This window comes from Streptopelia decaocto, assembly GCF_964273445.1.
Source record: "Streptopelia decaocto genome assembly, chromosome: 2".
Taxonomy (NCBI): Eukaryota; Metazoa; Chordata; class Aves; order Columbiformes; family Columbidae; genus Streptopelia; species Streptopelia decaocto.
The window spans coordinates 109,095,699-109,118,959 of NC_138655.1; the positions used below are offsets into that span (position 1 = coordinate 109,095,699).

A 23,261-nucleotide genomic window follows, 5' to 3' on the forward strand; every position below is an offset into this window, starting at 1 on the left:
TAAGGTGGAGTTGTGATCTCCACTCTCTCCTCCTTCTCCTCAGGGGCCAATAACCCTACAGCCCCGCTGGATGTCCCCAGCTCCAGAGCAGCGCTGACACCACAGAACAGGTGACATCACACAGGCTCCCAAGGCCTCTCTGATGTCACTATGCATTGCCATGACGACCCCATGCTGTCCCCATGCCCATCTGGCATCTGACAGTCGACCTGTCTAGCCAGATTTCCCAGTGCTCTCCAGTCCGTCACTGTGAGAAGCAGCAGACGAAGACAACCTCATCCAACCTCATCCCCATCGATCCTCATCTGTCCTCGTCCAACCTCCTGGTCCATCCTCCTCCTCCTCGTCATCCATCCTTGTCCACCCTCATCCAGTTTGACTGCCGTGGCTGAGACAGGTGACTGATCAGGACCTGAAACCTGGGGTGGTTTCAGAGCTTCCCTGCCACAGTTTAGCGCCAATGATGGGCTCCATTGGGTGTGATGGGAGATTCATCACCGGGCTGGAAGCACTTTGGACACCAGGACAAATTCTGTCAGGCTGCTCTTTATGAGAAGCCAGAACCCCTGAGGTGCCGATTCCTGCCCTGTTCCCCCCGCTTGCAGAAAAAGCAACATGTAGGGAGCACAGGGCAAATGACCATGTGGGTCTGGGGCAAACATGGGCCAATTAGCCCCTAGGTACTCCTCCTGATGAAAAAAAAATTAGGACAGAAAAACCATAGGTAATGAAAAAGCAACACCTTTCCTTCTTAGCCCTTTTCACTTCAACTAATTGGGTGAGGAAATCCACCCACGCAAAAAAAAAAAAAAAAAGCAGCTCACACTTGGGATGGGAAATTGTGGGGACAGGAGACCTTCAGGATGGGAAACCAGGAAACCATCATGGGGCTGAGAATTCATTACTGGGAAACCATCGTCAGGAGGGGAAACCATCATTTAGCGCAGGCCAGGCCATCACCAGTAGGATGGGAAATCACTGAGATGGGAAGTTGTAGTATGAAAACTAAACCCCTCACATTGCTGTGCTTCCCCCAACAGAGAGGATCCTTCTCCAGCCGATGGCATCGCAGGCACCAGCCATGAGCTTCACCATCCCCACCATGGCACCACTGGTCCCTGCCTCTGTCTCAGGGCTGATGGTATCCTCTCAGCCTGCCCAGTTCCACCCTGTCACATCCCAGATGGGACAGGGCGGTGTCTGGCAGCAGGTGCCGGGGGCCCTGGGGCAGCTGCTGCAGCTCCCGCAAGGGGTGCAGATGTCCCAGGGGGTTCAGCCAGCCCATCTCCCCCAAGTTGTGCAGCCAGCTGAGTTCCCCCAAGGGGTGCAGCTGGTCCAGGGGATGCAGCACGTTCAGCTCCCCCAAGGCCTGCTGTTCCAAGAGGGAGTGCAGCTGGTGCACCTGCCCCAGGGGGTGCAGCTTTTCCATGAGGTGCGGCCAGTCCAGCTCCCCCAAGGGGTGCAGCAGGTCCCGCTACCCCAAGGGGTCCAGCTGCTCCCTGTCCCTGCTGCTTTTGCCCCATCTAACACCTGGGGACAGCAGCTGATGATGGGGACACTGGTGCCACACCAGCCCATGGCACTAGGGCCGGGGGCCGTGGTCCAGGGGCAGCCCCTGTACCCCACGGGCTCCTGCCACCTGCCCGTCCCTGCCTGCCCCAGCCACCCACCACGCCGTGGCCATGTGGCTCAGCGGGTGCAGGGTCCCCCTGTGCCCCACACCCAGCCTGGCAGTGCCCAGAAGTTGGTACAGGCCTCTGGCAAGGACAGGGTGGCCAGGGAGCTTGGCATTCCCACTGCCAGCCCCCACCAGCCTGCCCTGGCTGCACCTGCCAGCGCAACCATGGGGAAGCCTACAGGTGAGTGCTGGGGGTGGCAGAGCCCGCGGGCGGGTGGCCAAGCTGAGGAAAGCTGCATCACCTGCCTTGGGGTGGCTCTGTTTGCTTTCTCAGCAGCAGTGGCCACCCAGGCAGCCCTGGAGAGTCCGGGGGATCAGCCCCAGCAGGAACCAGCCACCTGCGCAGAGGCCAGTCTGGAGCCGGCACAGGACGTTGTGGCCGTTGCCACGTCCCCTTGGTTTGACACCACGGATTGCGGGGACAGTGTGCCCGATGTCTCCGACAGCCCCGGCCTGGCGGCCTTCCTCAGTGAGCTCCCCGACCTCTCTGAGTACGTGGCAGAGGCGGCTGCACAAAGCAGTGAGAGGTGGCAACGGGGTTGAGGGACAGCGAGGACACCATCCCCGATGTCTCTCAAACCTCAAACCCACCACCTGCCTCAACAAGCTCCCCGATCTCTCCGAGTACAGGGCAGAGGACACCAGCCACAGAGAGCGAGGGGCGGTGGCAGGGCTGGACGATGGTGATATCACTGGCCATATCCCCAAGTCTCCCACCTTCCTCAGCCAGCTTCTGGACGTCTCCGAGTATGTGGCCAAGGGTGGCTGCCCCAAGGACTGAGTAGTGGCCGTGGGGGTGGGGGACAGCAAGGACACCGTCCCTGACGGCCTTTATTTCCCCAACAGCCTCAGGGAGCTCGATGGGTTCTGGGAGTACACGGCTGAGAGCACCCAGGACCAGGTGGCACCTGCACCGCTTGGGGACAGCAAGGACAGTGGCTTTACCACCGATGGCCCAGGCATGACCACTGAGGTGCTAAATGAGCTCCCTGACTTGTCCAAGTATGTTGCAGAGGGCAGCTGGCCCACGGAGCCAATGGAGTCAGGGGGAGGGACTGAGGGATGGTGAGGACACCATGCCCGATGTCCCCCACATCCCCCACTTGACCACCTCCCTCAACAAGCTCCCCTACCTCTTGGTGTACAGGGCAGAGGGCGGCTGCACAGAGGACCAGGTGGCAGTGGAGATGCTCCTCAAGAGCTACACCACCTTCCCCGATGGCCATGACAGCCTGGCCAGCAGCAACCCTGCCACTGAACCCCCTCACTTCTGGGTCTACGGCCCGGAGGCTGACTGCCCTGAAGACCACCTGGCAGCTGCCATGCTGGGGGACACAGACCCCTTCTGGGAGGTCGCGGCAGCTTCCCCCTCACCAGCTCCTCAGGAGATGCAGGGCACTGGGGCAAGAGACCTGGCCCCCTGGCTGCAGATGAGTCCCATGGAGACGCCTGAGCAGAGCTCTCCTGAGAATTCCAAGGAGCCTTCAGACGACTGTCACCTGGCCAGTCCCTGGAGGGACCCCCTGACGGACCCTCTGGAGAGGCCTCTGCTCAGCCCTCTGGCCAGCCCACCGCCTGCCCACCAGCCTCACCGGCCCTCCATGGCCCAACTAATGGAGGAGATGCAGCACAGGCACCTCCCAGTGCTGCTCACCCGCTTGCCCCAACCACCAGGCACCATGTCCTGCCAGGTGCTGTCAGGACCGGGAACTGCAAGGGCCATGAATACCAAGCGCCCCATGCCAGCCACAGCTCCCGAGGGCCATGACACTTCTCTGCACTACAACATCCCACCAAAGCGGAGAAGATGACCAGGTGGACCAACCAACATGGGAGACTCTGCCCACCATAACAACAGCGCTGGCCCCGGGCCTGCCAAGCACCAATTCTAACACCTTCACCCGGCGTCTCTGCTGGCCCCAACCCTGGCGAAGAGGCCACGACCCTGCCCAGCACCTCGCGCTTACCTAGAGGGACCACCACCATCTCCCAGCCTGGAACCAACAGCCCTGGCACCGTCACCTCTACCCCATCCTGCTGCTGACAGCCCCACCAACGACATCCCCACCACCTGCTGGAACCGGCGTCCCCGCCCATGGATGAGGACGGACCCACGTGGGGACACACTGACTGAACACCGCGGGATCCAACTCCCAGCAGCCAAGCTGGCTGTGGCTGTGCCCATGGGGGCAAACCCACCACAGGGGCTGTGGCAGCAGCTGCCCGGCCCCTCGGCTGCCGCACCTCCCACCAACTCCCCGCCATCCCTTGGGCACCGGGGCCTCACGGCTGCACCCACTGCGCTGAGGAGAAGGAGGACTCGGTGCCCATCACACTGCTCCAGCAGCAGCTCCAGCAGCAGTGCCTGAAGAAAGTGGCCCAGCAGGAGCGGGACCAGAGGCAGAGTCCTGCACCCACCCTCTCCAGCCCCAGCCCCTCCCAGATCCCATTTCCTTGCTTCATTAAACCACTTGGCTGTTGGCTTGGCAGCACCTCTGCCTGTGGTCATTTCTGCGGTGGGAGGGGGTGAACACAGCACCTGCCCACACTGAGTGTGGCCGGCTGGGAATGGACACGGAGAGAGGATGGGGACAGGACATTGTTCCAGGGAATGGTCACCCAAGGGAGAAACGACGGTGACTGGCACCAGTGCTGGGATAACAGAGGCCTCCATCACTGCCCCAGCACCAGCATCACTACCCCCACTACAGCGCCACCATCACCGCCCCAGCTCCTGTGGCACAGGCCCTCAGCTGCTGTCAGCGAACATTCTCACCCATCCTATGCCAACTGAGGAGAGAGGTCAGAGCTCAAAGTAGAGAATTACATGGCTAAGCATGTGCAGGTTGTGCCCCAGTCCAACTGAGACATCCCAAATGGGTTTTTACAGGGGGGGTTCTGAAGCCCTCCATCCGTCAGGTACAATATGACTTCACTAATCACCAACACTCACACGGCCCATCAGTGAGTACAGTCCAAACTGGCAAAGCAACTCTCGTTTTGCACCCTTTGTCCTTAAGGGTTTGGCCACAACAACAGCCAAGAAAATGTAAAGGTACAATTAGCCTACATTCCTTCCTTGATCAGCACCTCTTTCTCCATCAGTTCTTTCCATTTCTTCAGTTCCTGGGGAGGACACACCGAGATTTTCCTCAGTCAAAGAGAGGAGAAAGAGCAGTCACAAGTCTGCAGAAAACATGCCGTCCATATGTATGGTGCCTACACAGTAACGTGTAGGCCTGCAGATACACAGAATACTGAAGTAAGGAACCGTTTTCCTGAACAGGGAGAAAATAGGGATCAACTGAATACAACCACCACTTGTGGCTCCTGTTGATAGCTAGGAAGTGCAAAGAATGAAGAATTAACGCTGCTTCATCAGGGACACGGGCACTGTGAAGAAGCTGCTATGGTCTCCCACAAGCCTGTGACAAGCTGTGGGACAAGACGCCAAGGCTAGATGGGCGTTTGCTAGTGATGACCCTCAGCCGATTGCCCTGGGCCGTGTTGGCCTCACTGGAGCACACCTGGAATCTTATGGGGATGAGCCAGGGGCTCCTGAGGTTACAGAGGCCAACAGGGAATCACCAGTGATATACGGCAAAGGAATTAAGGGATTGCCGATGGCTCACTGTGCTGCTTGTCCAGCCGTCACACATTCTTGGACCTTGGCAAGTCCAGACCGCTCTGGACAGAACACAGGAGTTGTCTGGGACACATATGGCCTGCATGATTTCAACAATGACAAGTCTGCTTGCTGGCGTGTTCAATAACGGGCCTTTGAACACGGGAGCAGGCCAGGCTTTTTGTTTAGCTCAGAATCATAGAATCATTTGGTTTGGAATTGACCCTCAAGATCATAGAGTCCAACCATAACGCAAACCTGGAACTAGCCCATGTCCCTAAGAACTTCATCTCTGCATCTGTTCAAGCCCTCCAGGGATGCTGATTCCACCGCTGTCCCGGGCAGCCTGTTCCAATGCCCGACAACTCTTTCCAGGAAGAAATTGTTCTGAACATCCAACCCCAACCTTCCCTGGCACAACCTGAGGCTGTAGTTCTCTCACCCTCCAGTGCCTTTCCATGTCAGCTCTAATTGATAGTTTACAACGACGACAGGTACCTCCGTTCACACTTAAGTAACAAGGCCACCTTCTCCGTCACATTAATGCAGCTCATGGCAGGCATTAATTTGTACTAGAAACTACTAGATAATTAATCACTATTAATCACCTTGGAGCCAAAAATTCTGTCCAACAAAGCAAGGAGTAATTGAGGTTAGAATTTAGGATTGCATTGGGAGTAGATCATAAACTCTTCAGGGCACCTTCGTTTTCACATGTTGTGTTAACAACACTAAGAGTAAATGAGCGCTGCTCCCTAGTAGAGCTTCATCATCTCTGCCACCATAGCCCCCTTATGCCTGCACCAATCAGTGGCCTAACAACATACAGCAACCTGAAACTATTCATCTTTGCATCTCATATAAAACTGGTATTACTATATACCACCGATGAAAGCAATCCACAAAATGAAACCAAGAAATATACATCTTCTCTTTGTAAGAAGGCTACTACAAATCTGTAATTAGTCCGGACTGGGTTATGTTCTAAATTACAATGTGCCGTCTCTCTGCTGATTCCAAGTGGTTCTGTCATAAATCATAGAATGTTTTGGGTTGGAAGGGACCTTTAAAGATCATGTAGTCCAACCAACATGATGATGTTATACATGTTATTACAGTATGCCCTTTTATTTTGAGCACATTTCTTAGCCACCTGCATGCACAAATTCAAATGTTTTTTCTGTTTGAAAACAAAATCTTATGCCCCCCAATCTTTTTACCTGTCACCCATAACGCCTTCTTCAAAATCAGCAAGTTCAAATACAATGCATTATTAAGATACTATTAAAGAAACTGCAAAAGCAACTGACCTCTTGCCGTTTGAAATTTTGAACATATTCTTCAAACTGTTCATCTTTTGTTTCATCTGCTTTTCCTAGTTTCTGAAGTACCTATATTGGAAAAAAAAAAAAAAAAAAAAAGAAAAGGAATAACTTAATATTTATGTCACAAAACAAAACCACTGCTACTTTCAACACTTCTGTTCTTGAAGTTAGGCTTAAATAGCATTTCATTTTTGTGGGTGTTGCACACACTACTGTTTCCAAAGTTCACACAGATAACCATTTTGTCAAAATAAAAAAAGATAAAAACAGGAATAAGGTGTGTGTATGTGTGTGTGGAAATACTCTTCAAAGTATGGAGTCCTTTGGGGGTATGTGTTCTTTTTAATGAAGCAACTTTTCTTTCAGCAAAGAATCCCATGGTTTCAAAGCAAGGAAGTATAAGAAAAAATTGCTGGCACTGCAAGTTGTCCTCCCTTTCAGCCAGAGAAAGGAAAAAAAAACCAACCAAATTTCATTAAGTTTTTCTTATGTTTATGGCTCATCACATCTAACAGTATTATATTATCTGCATGATTTCCAACATAAAGTCATAGAGAATAAAGAAGTGTAAGGCTGCATAGGAAATTGTTACAGCTGATACTTATTTAAAACTTCTATTGGTGTTCATATTTGCTCCCCTCATTAATTCAGCAGTGCCTTGTCATCCACTAGATATTAAATATACTGCAATATGTCAGTAACAAGGGCTATTCATGTGATAGCAATCGCAAAAGTAATTTGACACAGTTACATTTTACACTGTATTTAACCACAATAAATACATTCTATTATTAAATCCCGGCAGTATTCATTCATTTCAATACGCAGCTGCAAATAGGCTTCACCCTTCTTGTTAAGCAACCCCAAAATATTTATAGACTACTATATGTGGGATGAATCATCTCACGCAGTGATGTTAGGATTGCTCTCCCATGACAAATTGACCAAACTTTCCATTTTTACAGGAAAACAAAACAAAACAAATGAAAAACAAACACAAAATAGAAACAAGAGCAATTAACTGATACTATGAATAAACATACAAACACCATCACCTATTCTTCTCAAAACAAAGGCTGCACAGCCCCAGTCCTGGCATATTCTCCCTCTGCCTGCCTGTCTGTCCCAACCCCAGCCAGCCCCACGCCACAAACCCAGGCTGCACAAAGGGGGTGTGAGCATTCCTGCAGCAGTACATGGGGGTCAATGACCATGAAGGTGATGCGACTCTACCTGTGGACCTAGCGTGTAGAACTTCAAAGACGTTTTAAAATATTCACAATGGAAAGACATAGAGAGGAAAAACAGACAAAGACCAGCCTTTTGCTCTGGATGGCTGTGTTGTAGCTTTTCAATCCCTCAGCTCATTTGGGCATTTCGGGTTGCTTTTAAGCCTGCTGACTGCTCCAAAAGACCTCACATGCTTTCATCACCAACCTCTTCATAAAATATTAAAAAGTACCACAGATGGTTCTACAGAGGAATCTTTTCATTTAACATTTCAAATCATCACTTGCTCCTTGTCACCAGCGAGCCAAACAGTCTGCCCCCGACTGCCGTACAACTTTGATCCACACTAGGCGGTTCTCTGAAAAACCAACATCTCCTTTCCAAAGCAGTGGCTGCCAGGTAAGCCACCTGACCACAGTGATGCATTCAAATCATGTTCACAGGAGCAACTATCAGGCATGTTAAATGTAGTCCGAGCAATCCATAAGATAGGAAACAAAACATGGCAAGAAGGGTTGTCATGATAAACTCTTTTCTTCTTTCCCATAATATTAATGGCACACATCCATGTGCGCTCAGGCCCAATAGCACAAAGGCTTGGAAGGGAACAACCTGCCTCTCACAGCACTTAACCTCCTATGTTTTGGGGTTTCTTATCCCATCTCCAACTTTCAATTTCTCTACAGTTATTTAGGTGAACTGAGACTAAAATGCAGTGTTAGAACCTGCAAACACCAACCCTAATCTTAATCCACAGTTACTTTAAATAACCATTAAAAACATAGCTTCCCAGTTTTCCTAATCCTAACCCAAACCAGAACTACAGATATGTCACATGGGTGGAACTCCATGTTCCAAGGCAGAGGCCATCATGGAAATCCTTCTGCTCATGCCATATACATGGATACCTGGTGTGCAGTCACCCTTTTCCTAAATGCAATCCTAATCCCATCCCCACAATTCTATAGAGAGAGAGTGGAGCAGGCTGGGGATAGAATAATCTGTTCCTCACAGGTCCCTTTACATCCCATCCATATAGCCCCACAGACCACTGAATGTATAGCTCAGCCTTTTACAAACAACATAATTGTAATGGCGACTTTACTGTTGGTAGTCTAAACAGAGAGGTGACCAGACTGAATGTAAGCTGTAGAAACAGATTTACCTTTCAGCACTTATTTGTGTCCTTCTGTCTCAAAGTAGAAGCCTCTTGCTAACACAAGTCTGTAGCTTAGTTTTGCTCGGTTTGGTCACCACCTATAGGGTGTCTTTGGGGTAGGGTTAAATCCCAATGAAGGCTTGACTACACTACACACAGGTTCTTCTAACTCCAACCCCACTTGAGGACAGGCTGAAATAATTTTTAGACATGTTGGTCATCTTGTTATATAGAGTACCTGCATCAAGATTAGAGTCAGGGGTTGGTTTAGGGCTAAGGCTAGGCCTAGGAAAAGGCGAGTAGACAGCCTACTAGCATTAGGTTTAGATATTGGTCAAGAGAAAAGAAACTTAAAGTTCTCAGGTTACTGGAAAGCATCTGATGGCCTTTAAAGGTAAAACGAAGGCTGTACTTAGGAGCACCAAGTGCCTAATCTCCCCCTTAAGCCTCAGTTCAACCACCTTTCTAGATGAGGATTAGATTTAGTAACAGGAATAGCTCAGAGGATAGGAGAAGGGTAGATGGATGGTGTTTTACAAAAGCCTTGGAGTGCTCCACAACATGCCAAAGAAAGGAGATCTAGATGGGTAAGTGGCTAATATTTTATTTTAGGTCCATGTGGTAGATAACCCACTTGGTGGACTTGGATTCAGGCATTTAAAAAAAGAAAGAGGAACAAAAGCTGTTGCTGAACATTCAATGGCCTGCAGGGCTTGAATGAGGCTTGGACTCACAGAAGGCAGGTGTCTAGCATTTCTTTTCTCTTCGCATGCCCATACAGAGAAATAATGTTTGGGGTTAGGGTTAGGAACATCTATCAATGTGTATGAACAGCCTGTACCATTTAAAATAAAATAATAATAATAAAACAAACAAAGAAACAAACAAACAAAAAGAACCAGACGTGATTTGATTCTCAATACATATTCTACAGTCAAGTATTCTGTAGTGTTCTGAAGATTATATAAAATAGTTGGTGAACATGATCACCCTATCCAAAAAAAGGAAATAGGTAAAAAGCTACCTCATTTCATATAATTAGACTAAATCAGCTACCAGTAAGTTTTCTCTTAAAACACCATAAAGACAAAGAGACAAAATTTGAAACAGCTGCTTTATTTTTTTCTTAATTTAACTGTGGTCTCCAAATGTGATATTGTACAATTTCCTTAGCGCACTGAGTTACATTAAGGAACTAAAATGAATATCAGTGTTGACCCAGCGTGTCACTGAGAGTATATGAACTAAATAATTAAGTCCAATTAACATTGAGAATGAAGTAAATGTTAAATTTGATCTGATGGTAAACCTAGATGCTGTTGAGTGAATACACATCTAGAGGAATTGTCTGTGAATGTGGTACTGAGAAAAATCAATGACAGATGCTACACAAGAACATAAAATTTGAGTGAGGACATGAAGCGTATCTGGTATCATTCATAAATGTCATCAAGAGTACAGGTCTAGATACAAAATATTTCCATTTGGGGATGTGGCATCTTCAGTAAATCTTTTGGAAGACATAAGATTGGACAGTTCCTGTTTGGTCTTCTAAGTGCCTTCATTTACTAAAGAATACATTTCAGTTCTATGAGGATCTGAAGTGTTAGGAAGAAAAAGTCAGCAATTTGCTTATCTTGAATTAAAATGATCAACTTTACAATGATTGTGATGTGAATGTTAATTGCCTGCAATGTGTCAAAGAAAGGAAACTAATATAATTTAAAAAATTACAGATGCGCTTGAGTTAGCTTGATTATGTTGAAAACTCTCCTCTTATGGCAAGGATGACAGTGTTATAATAGCTGTTGAGACTACCACCTTGATAGGCAAACCTATTCCCCTCTAAAAAAGTTTCCAAGACTATGGCAATTCAAGGAAAAGAAAAACAAAAAAGAGGGGGGAGGAAGGAATGTATTCTCTGATGTAAACTTGGCCACCCTGGAGCTGCCTTAAGAGCAGCTCAGCTCCCTGCACAGCAGCAAGGTTGAACAGGAGCTGACAGTAACCACATCAGACACCACAACATGCATTATCCCCAGTCACACATCTGTATTTTTAAAGAATAACCAGCATGTTCAAAACCTCTCAAGGCAGGAATACATGACTGCTCAGACAAGACTACCTAGGACAAGACTTAATCAGAAATTCCCAGCACTGTTAAAACACTGAAAAAGCTAAGCTAATCTAACTGACCATGAATAGCACTATTTAAGCATATTACAGAACAAGCTTGCTTGAAAAGCAAGACAAACACTTGTGAGAGCCCAAAACTACTGTCACTGACTCGCTGTCCAAAATCTTTAAAGAATAGCAAAGTGCTCCAGATCTCATCAGATGAAACTCATGCATCCACAACACTTTTTTTCTAATACCATACTCTTCTACAACCTGGAAAAGAAATACTAGGGATGCATGACTAATATGTACAGCTTTCCAAAGGAGTTTCAAGATGGTACTTCCGGGAAGAAATTGGTTAAAATGAAAGCAGACCATTCAGGAGAAATCATTTTAGAATTACCTAAGTGCAAAACATCATTTGGATTTCGGCAAATGCTCACAAAACTGAAATAAGTATATGGTCAATATAAAACAGAAGCTTTGAAAGAAGCTTTTTATGATGTATGACAAGAATGCTTATCTGAGGTGAAAAAGAAGCAGCACAATTGGATAAGTTTGAAATAAACATGACAGTATTTCAACTTACCCAACTCTACAATAGTATATGACAATTCATACAGCAAACATATATTGGTGCTAAGCTTACCACAGCCTGACAGTAATTCCAGACAAAATACTCCAGCCCACCAATCCTCCCACGCCAAACCAACCCTCTCCCCACCAAAAAAAAACCCAGACAGGCACCTCCAAGTTTAAAAAGACAAAATTTTTCAGGTCATGAGATGCTATACAAAGCATCCAACACTACAAAACCACAAAAAGTGTCAAATTACAAAAGCTAAGAGTGAGCTATGATACCCAGCTGATACTTGAGAAGAGTAGGAACGAAGTTTAAGAAATAGTGTGGAACAAAGTTTAAGAAACCTTGTTCATTCCAGGAACAAAAGCTAGCTTAGAAGACAATATATGGAAGTATGAAGACTGGAACAGAACTAATTCCAAAATGCACCTACTGACTCTCATTCAAGTGTGAGAGCAGGGTGCTAAACACAGCAAATACAACAAATACTCAAGACCCACTGAAGCCACACGAGATTCCCACCTCCTCACTGTCAGCACGTGGGTGGCTGAAGTGAAACCAGAGAGAGAGTCACTACAAGGCTGGTATTCGGTTGTTCCTCTGCAAAGAGGGGCAGGAAGAGACAGCAAATTGGATTACAGATATGTCAGTGTAAAGCTTATGGAACTCCATGTTTAGTCCAACTAATAAAAAGTCTCTTCTCCAAAGAGGTGACACTCATATCTAACTACTCAAGTTCTACTTGCGTGGCATTTAAAGACAAAACAAAACTTATTTTACCATTATGTCAAAGTTTACAGTCTTATCCTGCCTCCATTTCACTCCAGCATGGAAATCTCAAAATATAGTCAGAAAAAGAAGATAGGCAGAGAGGTATCTTTCTATACTGTTACATTGTAGGATTAGAATATGCACAATGTATTTTGTAAAAAATTATACAGAATTTCCTAATTAGAAAAATAATACATAAAAGATTATTTAAGAACATGCTAATTTTTTTTTCTCTAGTATTGTTTTTTGTTTTCTCTCTCTGTTTTTCTTGTGTTTTGTCTTTTTTTTTTTTTTTGGGGGGGGGAGTTATAATTGTGCATAATCAATAGGCATTTTAAAAACATAAAGTCCAAGACCTTTTTGGTATTGTATTAATTTCTGCAGAAATTAATTTACATAGAATATGACTTGAAGTCTCACGGTACATGTGCAAAGCAATTGCTATTATCATAGGTGGGGAAAATGAGTCATGGGGTAAACAAGATGGGTTTTGTTAAGGGCTTTTTTTTTTCCTTTTTCTCCAAGGATTTCTGTTTGAGACTGTTGAAGTAAGTTTCTGACTAAACAGAGCAAAAGATCAATATTCTTCAGCTTTCATGGTAATAAGTTAGGCAGGTGAGCACTTTAGGGAGGAAAAAAACAGTATTTAACACTTCATTTTTAGGGTTAATTTCCAAACAAGCTGAGTCTTTTGGCCTAGCCAGAAACGATACCATATTTAACATTATTGGGATTTTGTAAAGTAAGTAGATCAGCAAGCAGGACATACCTAATAAGTATAAATTACGATTTTATCACAGAGTTAAGATATGCATATCTGAAATAGTACAGTGTATTGCTCCATTTCAGTTCTGCTGTGAATATTTTGATACCAACACAGCTCCAATGTAACAGCCTCAATTGCTTTTCTCTTCCAAAAAGTCAAATGAATGTTGTACTTTCCCTGCTATACAGCCCTACACTTTCCAAGAACTCAGGGTTCCCTTTGTATCACTGCATTCCCAAAGAAACAAGAGCTGACAGTAACAAATGTTTGCTCAAGCCTCCGTCCTCATTAATATCTGCTGAAGAATTGTGGGAAAAAAATCCCTTTGTCATTGACAGACTCTCAAAAGCCTGAAAACCTGTTTAAAACAGAACACTGAGCATTTTACTAAGAGGGCTATAGAAAATGCAGAAAGACATTACACTAAAGCTCTTCACTGATAAGCAATAGCTTCGTGTGGTGCTGGCTTATAGCAGAACCACGCCAGGCATCCCGAGGACTGCAAGACCAGGCAGATCTGGGAGCTGAGTCAAGAAGGGTGATGCTCCGGCCTGTTTTTGAATTCTCAAGAAGATCCACTGGTGTATAAAACACAGAGATGATAATTTAAGTAAATTCACTTTTAATCATTAAGGAGAAAACAATGACCCTCCAACCCAGAACACACAACACTTCTTTTTTAAAGAAAAAATTGCCATGGAGATGGCAAATACATTTACAAAAGCTCAATAATCAGCCACAGAAGGAAGCAAAAGACTTGGAAAAAAACAAACAAACAAACAAACAAACAAACAACAAAACACCTATGGCCTCATTCTCCTCTGACCATTTTCTCTTCTTCTTCATCTTCAGCAGAATCTGCAGTCCATATTGTTTCCTTTATAGATCTTAAGACATTACTAAACTTAGCTTGGGTATCCTGATCAATGTTAGGTGATCTGTAGTTACCACTCCTCTTTTCTGTCCATGCTTGCACTATTAACATTATATAGAACAACTGATCACTCAGCAAATCACAGCCGATCTTCACTGTCATGTAATGTACATCTTATATTTCTATTATGGTATTGGTCCCTAGGTCTTCTCTTACATTGAGCACAATAGTCATCTTTTGTCCACCATTTACAGTTGAATTTCATTGCTGAAGTTCGACACAGAGGATCATATACTAGGAGAAAGGCCATAAAAATAAACTGTAATTTGGGAATGTACCATTTAGTGGAAGACTGCGATGCCACAATCACTATCCTAACACATGACAGAGGTAAATTCTGTTGTACAGTGTCACAAAGCAAAAGAGAAATCATATTCTGAGCTGCATTAATGCATAAAACATGGCCCAAGCAATGGAAGAGGGCAACTGCATACTCTCCTGTATGGAAAAGCATAGAAACAACTCTACAGGTTAGACTAATTGTCCATATAATATATGAACCTCTGTTCCCCGCTAAAAGAAGATGCCTCAGGAAGATACATGACAAGTGTGCTGTGACACTCCTCCAGAACCCTTTTCCAACCCCTAACAAACTGCATTTTAATGAATTCCTGACATGGAGTTTCTTTACATTTTTTAGTCCTGATAGATTTTTCTTACTGATGGATTGTCCTGCTGCTTGTGAAGCTCCGGTAAAGTATTTGCTGTTTCAAGAAGCATGGAAGTTCAATTTTCTCATGGCTGCTTTATTTTCTTTTTGTCAGCTTTTGCTTGCTGGTGCTTTGAGTATTGTAAAATACCATGATGCACGGGAACAGTTTTCTAACAAATGAGAAGAGTACTGAATAATACCCAGTCGAACATAAAACACTATAAGATATGTTCTCTTAATCAAAATTGAAAGAGGAAAATGTGGTCTTTCTACATAGCCTAAATGACAAATGTGAACATTATGCTATGAGAGATGATTATAATAACCTTTCTGCAAATTACAGAATCTAATTGTACATCATTGCCCAGACAATGTAAAAATGCTCTAGAGAGATCCACAAAATAAACAAGATTATGATTCCTCTTAGAATGAGGCCACAGATTTGTACATTAGTCCTTGGTCATTTGGTTAAAACCAGAAAGTACTTTACAGAGAGCACTGACTTGCACATTGCACCACAACACGTAGACCATTACTCACCCTTTTCTTCGCAACATCCAGCCTACTGCAAGTAGGCACCCTTGCAAAATTTAACACAATAGTAGCTGGATATCATTCTGCCCAAGTGTCATCCTAAGAGGTCCAGCAGTAAAACTGAGCTGGGCACTAGGAATTTAAGGAGACCTAAGGATGAGCTTTGAAGTTCACAAGGCCTCATTTTGCTGGTAAGAAGCGAAGGGATACTAACAGCTATGACAAGGTACCTTGTACATGATTAGGGAACTATCCTGCTTGTCTCTTACAGTGTTCACAGGGTTTAACACGATGGGGCTCCCTCACATATGTAATGTGGCTCATCACACACTCTCTGCACATGTTCTGGAAGATGCTTATCCCCAGTGGATGTGAAAGCCTGGCACACCTTCAAAGAACTGGCATGTACTTCAAAAACTAAGCAAGCTGTTAGACCAGTTTTCTCCAGTCTGCTCTGTATGATCAGTCTCTATAAGACGATGGCATCCAGGCAGAGATCCTGGAATGATGCACAGCAGGTGATTTGCATGGGATGTGGCTTAAAGAAGAAAACTGAAAGGAATAAGAAAAAATATAGACCAAGATGCAGAGAGGCAGAAGTGAGTAATCAAAAGTAAGAATTCAGAAAGAGAAAAACCACTTTGAGGGAATAGGGACCAAGCAAAAAGCGAAGAATCAACTTTAAGAAACCATGGGTTTGATTTGTTTGCCTTCCTATAAGCATCTCAGATGGCACAGGATGTCTCAAACATCCCTGTGCAGGTGGTAAACATGACACAGGACCTGTGGAAGCATCTCCTGCAATAGCAGCTTGAGGCGAGGCAGGATACAACCAAAGCAGCCTATTTGTAGGCAGCTGAATTGAGCTAATATCATAGCAGCATCTACAATCCTCACACTTTTGAGTGTTCTTTTTCCTCACAAAATCTTGTAATGCAATACTGGTTCATTCTTTGCTCACTTTACCACTGGGAAAACAAGGTACAGGAATGGCAAGTAACATCTACACCAAATTCAGAGGAAGTTAATCACAAGAAAGGCATCAAATCTGATTATTCTAGAGTAGCATCTCAACCTCTGGGCCATCCTCCTGTGAAAAGGAGTTTCATTGCACAGAAATATGCTGCATTCAGATTATCTGCACTAGAGCTATAGAGAAGAGGAAGAGTGAACAAAAGATCCTAAAGAACTGGAAAGACAATCTGTTTGCCCTTCTCTGGCTATTGTTGCTCCCACACTTCTTGAAAAGATTGATCACTTCTGTTGGTTGAACAAGAGCTAAATTTAACTGCCTGCACAATTAGCAATAATATCCTCAGCTGAATTTCTGTGTCCTTTAAAGCATCCCAGATAAATCAAAGTGCTACTCTGCTGAATTAATTAAAAAAATCCTGTCTGTTGCTGTTGTTTCTGCCCATACTTACTCATCTAGTCAAAAAGTACCTGGATGGCTTTCTAGTAGTGACCAGAATGTCTCAGCCTTGTAGAAGTGAGTTGTACGTCCAGGCTCACTTACACGTTTCTCATTACATATTATTTCCCGTCCTCTTACCACCTCCTCTACTTTCCTACTCCCCTTTGGTTTGTCCTCTATACTTACTGTTGAGCAGACACTATTCTTAATACTGCTCCCTCAAAATAATAACAACGGAAGAAATGTGTTATTTACTGGCCTGATAGTTTTACTCTGTTTATGTGACAACTTCATTTACTTGATCTTCTGTTTACTTTTGGCTGTATTTGGGCTGCAAGATTTCCAAAGCAAGAGACCATCTGAAGACCACCATCCTGATTTATTTGAAGGTCCTACCAAAAAGGTGTGATTAATAATTTCTCTTCTGATGTTTACATTCACCTGGTGACTAGCTAGTTCTTTTACTATTTACCTGATACTCCTAGTCCTTAAGAACTAGGAAAAAAACTAAAGCAGACACTTGAAAAAACTTATTTCACCATATTTTCAAAGTATAAAAAGTATCATTGAATCAAATGTAAAAGATTAACCATTGACAAAACTTTAATTATTCAAATTAGATGTGGATAATTATAAAAAATGAGTAGATTGCCTGTATACAACTTTTAAAAAAATAATTTCTGAGATCTTATCAATATAACATTAAAATAAACTATAGTACGAAGGCATCTAGCACAAAAACTTTTAAGCTGGAAGCAGCCACAATGCAATAAACAATTCTGTCTCCTGTACAGAAGGGCCACTAAAGCTCATCCTTGCACAAGGAGCCTAATATAATTTACCCTACCAAAGCCCTCAGCAGTGATACCTGACAGAGACATCAAATACAAAATTGGAATTTATCTGTGGCTACCATAGTTTTATTTTCTTAATTAAACATTCAAATTCTACCTGGAAAAAGACAACTTTGTCCTTTATAGACCGTCTCTCTGGATTTATCATAGAAAATACGTGATACTCTTCCTGTCTGCTGGGAGTCAAACAAAAAAATAATCAAGCAAAAAGCTTTTCAGTCACAAGGCCAAAATAAAGATCACATTCAATATAACAGACCTTGAATTTAAAAGTGCACATGAATCTCCACTGTCTGTTTCCACAGGATATATATAGCAGACTCTTGATGACTTTATTTAGCTCTGATAATATGCTTTCAGTGGATCAAAGACCTTAAGGAAACCAGGCTTTCACTTTAAGTAGTGATGCGTTTCAGGCTATTTCCCCTTACATTCACATTGCGGTACCCAATTTTCTGTACTTGAGTCTGTGACCCAGTAGCATTATATCCTGTTGGTCTTGATTAAAATCAAGCTGAACCCATTTATAATAAAAGAAATGGATTTGGGCACTAAGTAGATAAAGAGTGTTAGTGATAATATATAATGTCCCCTCAATAGAACGATATGAAGTCGGTAAGTTTAATTAGACAGCATTATAGGTATCTCTAGGTTACTTTGCATCACAAAAGACAGACAAAGGGTAATTTACAAATGAAAGTAATTTCTTCAGCGTGGAAGAAGAACCAGATGAAAGTGTTTAAAAAAAACCACAACAGAATTGCTGGGGAGAAAAAAAAATCTGATTTAAAAGAGATATGTTGATTTGACATAATAAGTTGTTTCTAACAGCTCCTGGTGAGATTATAATTGGCACTCTTAAACCTAAATTTACAGTTACACCAGTAACTGTGCAGAGGTGAAGACAGAGACAAGACTTCAGCCAGTCCTGACATTGGTAAGTAACAGAGCTCACACATTTCTCACTGCACAGCCTCCAAGAGTTAACAAATGAATTTATTTTCCTTCCACTTCACCATTACATCCACAAGACAGGCTACTAGTGGTTTTGTGTCTTATGAATTTGGCTTCTAAACTAATCCATATGGTCTAGTAGCAATACAGATGCCTAATCTTGACTGCCTCCTCCAGTCTGAGCTGTGACATTTCCACGGATACTCTTACTTCTTGAGAAAGGTATTGGCTGAGGCTAGAAAGAGATGCCCAGGTTGTGTCCAGCATGCAGTGAGGTGCAGATGCTGCCCACCCTGAGGCTCCTTCACATCCAGTAAAGATGGGATTTCTCTCTGCAGGCTCAGGGCAACATTCATTACAGGACTGATATAGTGGAGCACTGGGGAAATGAAAACAAAAGTTTCCAGTGGGGTTTGATGGCTTGCCAACAGCATATTTCACCACCTGTTAAGACAGTCTCATGTCATGCCGCACATAGCAACGTGGAACATGAAGATAACTTTGTCTAGTACTTTGCAAAACATTTTCCAGATTGATGTTCATCTGTGGAGGAATTTACTGTTTCTTCATAGACCATTAATATATTGCACACTAAATACCAGTGATGCACCTGGCATGGCAACATTTGCTGAAAAGCTACTCTTCACCTTTGGGATGCTCCAGATCTCTCTTCTCATCCAGAGGTAGATGGTGACACTGACATAACACTTCCAGGTGAATTCACTCTCTAGATGGAATGATACACAAGTTTGTTTCAAAAAATTGAGGAGATTATCTCCTAACAGTGAGAAAAATTAGGTAGGGCATATACACTTATTTCCACTTATTGGAAGAATTTGCAAAGGCATATTCTCATAACAACCACAAATAACCCCAAGACCAGCTCTATAAAGGAATAATTAAATGAGCATAATATGGCTAGCATTATGTGCTAGTCAGATATTTCTAAAGAACATTACCAGTGTTCCTTCTCATGGCTTTTTAGAATTATTCAGCATTTTTGCACGACTGAAGGTCACACAGGACCTCACTATATCAAAGTATTCTAAAGCAGCTCGGCTAACACAGTATATTTCTACTTTTCTCATTAATTGCTGCTAAGGATAAGCTTGCCTGTTCTCAAGAGTTTATGTGCATCACTTCTTCATGCTGACCCCAAGTCCTGGCCTTTTAGATATTGAAAAGGAAAAAAGCTCTGAACTGAAGCTGAGCTCAGCAAGGACTACCAGCAGTAGCGGTGTCAGCGCTCCAGCTCTGACACCCCGACTTTGCACTAGACACTGCAGGCAAACAGGGCTTCATCCTCTCCCATGGGGATTGGGGATGAATCTCCAGAATTGGCCCTCAGAGCTGGTGAATGTGGAAACAGACGTGGCATTGCCTGGATATAGAGCACTTGACAGGGCCGACTTTCCAGGGATGTCTTATCTTTGCTGAACAACCATTAGTCCTGTTCTACTCATTATGCCTCTGTAAAAACAGCACATTTAAGAGCTCTAGAACAGTCACAGTTTTCAGGTAAAAAGGTGTCCAGAAGTCCCTATCTGAAAATACTGGAATAGAAATGGCATGAAGCAGCACTTTACTGCAAGAGAAACCACGCTCTTCTGGAGTTACTGTTCACCTGGTACCACATTCTGATGCCTTTTAATGATCCTTATTCAGACAAACACTGAGCCAGAGGAATGTGCCACAGTGAGAGCAAGACTAAGGAGGAGAAAGAATTCAGGATCTGGACAAATGACATTTTCAACACAGAGAGAGGGTTAAGACAGGTAAGAAAAAAATATCACAAACTCGGTAGGTGGAAGGAAATTTAGAAAATAGCACTTCTAGAACTGCAACAAGATAAAGTAACAGTGGGATGCTGTGGCCATATAACCTCCAAGGCATGCTGGAGAAACAGCAGAAGCAAAGACAAGCTTTAAAATAATATTTAAATAAATTAGAAGACTGTTATAATTCCTGCCTTCAGCCTACTCTCTTCTACATTGAGCAAACGCTCTGACTTCAATCTCCCCTGTGGTCAGGTTTTCCTATGTTCTACTATTTTCTTGGCTTTTCTCTCGTTTGGAGGTAACTTCCTTCTCTAGTAATAATATGACTAAATTAAGAGTTTCCTTAAATTACTCTGGTTCTTTGAATTCCCTTTGTTTTTTCCATCTTTTCAGTGGCTTTGAAAATCAGTCATACATAGGAAAATTATTAGAAAAATACTTGATGTATTTTAAAATCAGTGGTAGAAAGAAATGTGTTGAACATCGAAAATCAGCTTACATGTGAAAATGGATCTGCAAACGGTATCGGACACGAAAAAGCAGCAAAGGAGATTGATCTACAACAATTTTATATTCAGAGCTAAACCTATGAAACAAACAAACAAACAAACAAAAAAACAACACGCTGCACATCTCTCGTCAAAAAGATATCCATTTCTCGGTGCCTAACGACATTTGGAGCCCAAATGTATAGTCCGTCTAAATACTCCAGTCTACCACGATCACCACAGTAAGTGAACATCTCCCAAGCACCTCTTACATTCACTCCAGGATTAAATTATAACAGCTCAATTTCTATGGGGAGGAAAGCGAGACACAGAAATTGGCCAAGCAGCTGTGCCAGTCTGTACTTAATCATGCAATATGCCAAAAGGAGAGCTCTGAACTGAACGTGCAGATGTTGTGCATTGACACTGTACCTATACAATCCTCCCTCTACAAATGTTGAGCAACACAAAGAACTAAAGAAGCGTGTATAACACAATACAAGTATATTAAAAGGTCCAAATCTTGATTAGTTTAGTGAGGTAATTAGATATATGCATCTGAATGTGTGAGAAAGACGAGCAGGACTAGTTTCTCTATCACTCCCCAAAATAAAGTGATACATATGGTAACAATTACTTAATATTGTCTATCATACCTACTCAAGCTGTCATGTTCCTTGTAGCAAAAAAAGTTAAAAGTCAAAGATACTGGTGCAAAAATAAGTAGAACAAAGCTTACTGGGAATATTTCTATAAGTGTAAAGACTGAATTGATTTTTTTTCCTTTGTATCAAATTCAGTCCCTGAAATGTTCAGCTGTGTAAAATAGCTCTGTAGCAGGTAATTTCTTAACAAAGAGATTTTTAAAGTGATTTTTATTATATGCTTTTACAAAGGATGCTTTTCACGTAATGAGCAATAATGGTTTTAAAACTCAAGCAGAACTGTAGGCATTTATAAAAATAAATTTAACCTCTGGCAGTTACTAACAGATTACAAATGCACCATAGTCATAACATTTTGTTCATTTATAGGAATAAAAAGGAGCTTTTCTAGGAATACAGAAGTATTTGTCGCCCACAGGTACTGAAGTATAGTTAGATAAGAATACTTTAGGAAATGTTCTTAGGTGTCTTTAAAAAAAAAAAAACAACTTTTTTTTTTTTAATTCAGATTTATAGAGACACTGTTTCTGACTAAGGAAGAACCCGCCATGCATGGTAACAGTGCAGGAGCTTGTGTAATGGAATAATTAAAGTTGCAGGGATAAATCATCTATTCAGGGATGCCTATATCAAGTATCTCCAGGATTCCCTTGACTGTGCAAGATGGTAACTTTAGTGATGTAAATCCCTTCAAAGCCAATGGGATTAATCCTGCAGAAGGAACTATACTGCAGTGTTTAGGCCTTGGCCCACGTGTAGCAGAATCAAAGCCCAGCAGTCTCATTGGAGGGCTTCTGGAAAATCCAGCCAAAGACTTCCGAGCATTTACATTTCGGGCGAATATTCTGATTGCCAGATGCCTTACACTGTTGCAAGGCAACATGAAAATAAGACCTAGGACTTTGAGTACAGCAATAGAAATTGATCCAAACAACAGCTCTATACAAAAGGAAGGAATTTTCCTTCTAAAATCTGGAAAATATAGACTGAAAACAGATCAGGGATATATGGCAAAACTGCAGTAACATGGAGGTGATTTCCACTTGTGACTCTCTGCTTTGCCTGCCTGTATGGTGCAGAAAGCTCTCCATTTTGCACCCTAAAATGTGCTTGGACTCCCTGATCTCTAGAAGTCCCCATCAGCTTGGACAGAAGCATCACCCTTTATAACCAAATAAAATTGCTGTCTTTATCTGTTATTTGTTAACTGTGAAGCATCATATCCTGAGGATCTGTGAGAAGCTTGACGAAATGTTTTTTAGATGCCAAGGTGAAGACTGCTACCAAGTTAGTGTCACTTTTATGTGACATATCTATATGACACCCAGCTTAGGGCAGCAAAGTATTTACCATAGCTGATCATCAGATCTGCCCCTAGAAAGCTAGCTTTCTGCTCAAGGGTAGAAGGTATAGATGGCTGGCTGCTGAGGTATGCAGAAGAATGGATGGCTACAAAAAGGTTGAAAAGGAAGCGATGCACCCTGCTCCAAGGTGTGCAAACCCTTTTCCTGCACATAATTCTGAATTACTATAATACAGGAGAGGAGTATTACAGACCTCCTCTTGATCCAACATACCTATGAAGAAGTACTTGTGCTTCAGTCTGAATCTCAGCACTTCCTCATCACCGAATTCTACCTCCCCACTCTTTTCTTACAGAATGATTAGGATGGTACTTGAAAGCAGCAGCTCCCAGAAGGACTATGGTTTCCAGAGAAATAGACGATTATTTT

The 23,261-nt window shown here is 43.4% G+C and overlaps 1 protein-coding gene across 1 annotated transcript in view; it reads right to left on the reverse strand.

The window, feature by feature from the left end:
* The window catches only part of AMPH (amphiphysin), a gene marked incomplete at its 5' end in the record, with an annotated part of 117,139 nt that overhangs the window by 57,493 nt on the left and 36,385 nt on the right, over positions 1-23,261 (reverse strand). Inside the window, one exon of the mRNA XM_082044837.1 lies at positions 6,614-6,694. Within this exon, the coding sequence (XP_081900963.1) occupies positions 6,614-6,694 (81 nt within the window). The remainder of the gene's footprint in view (positions 1-6,613; positions 6,695-23,261) is intronic.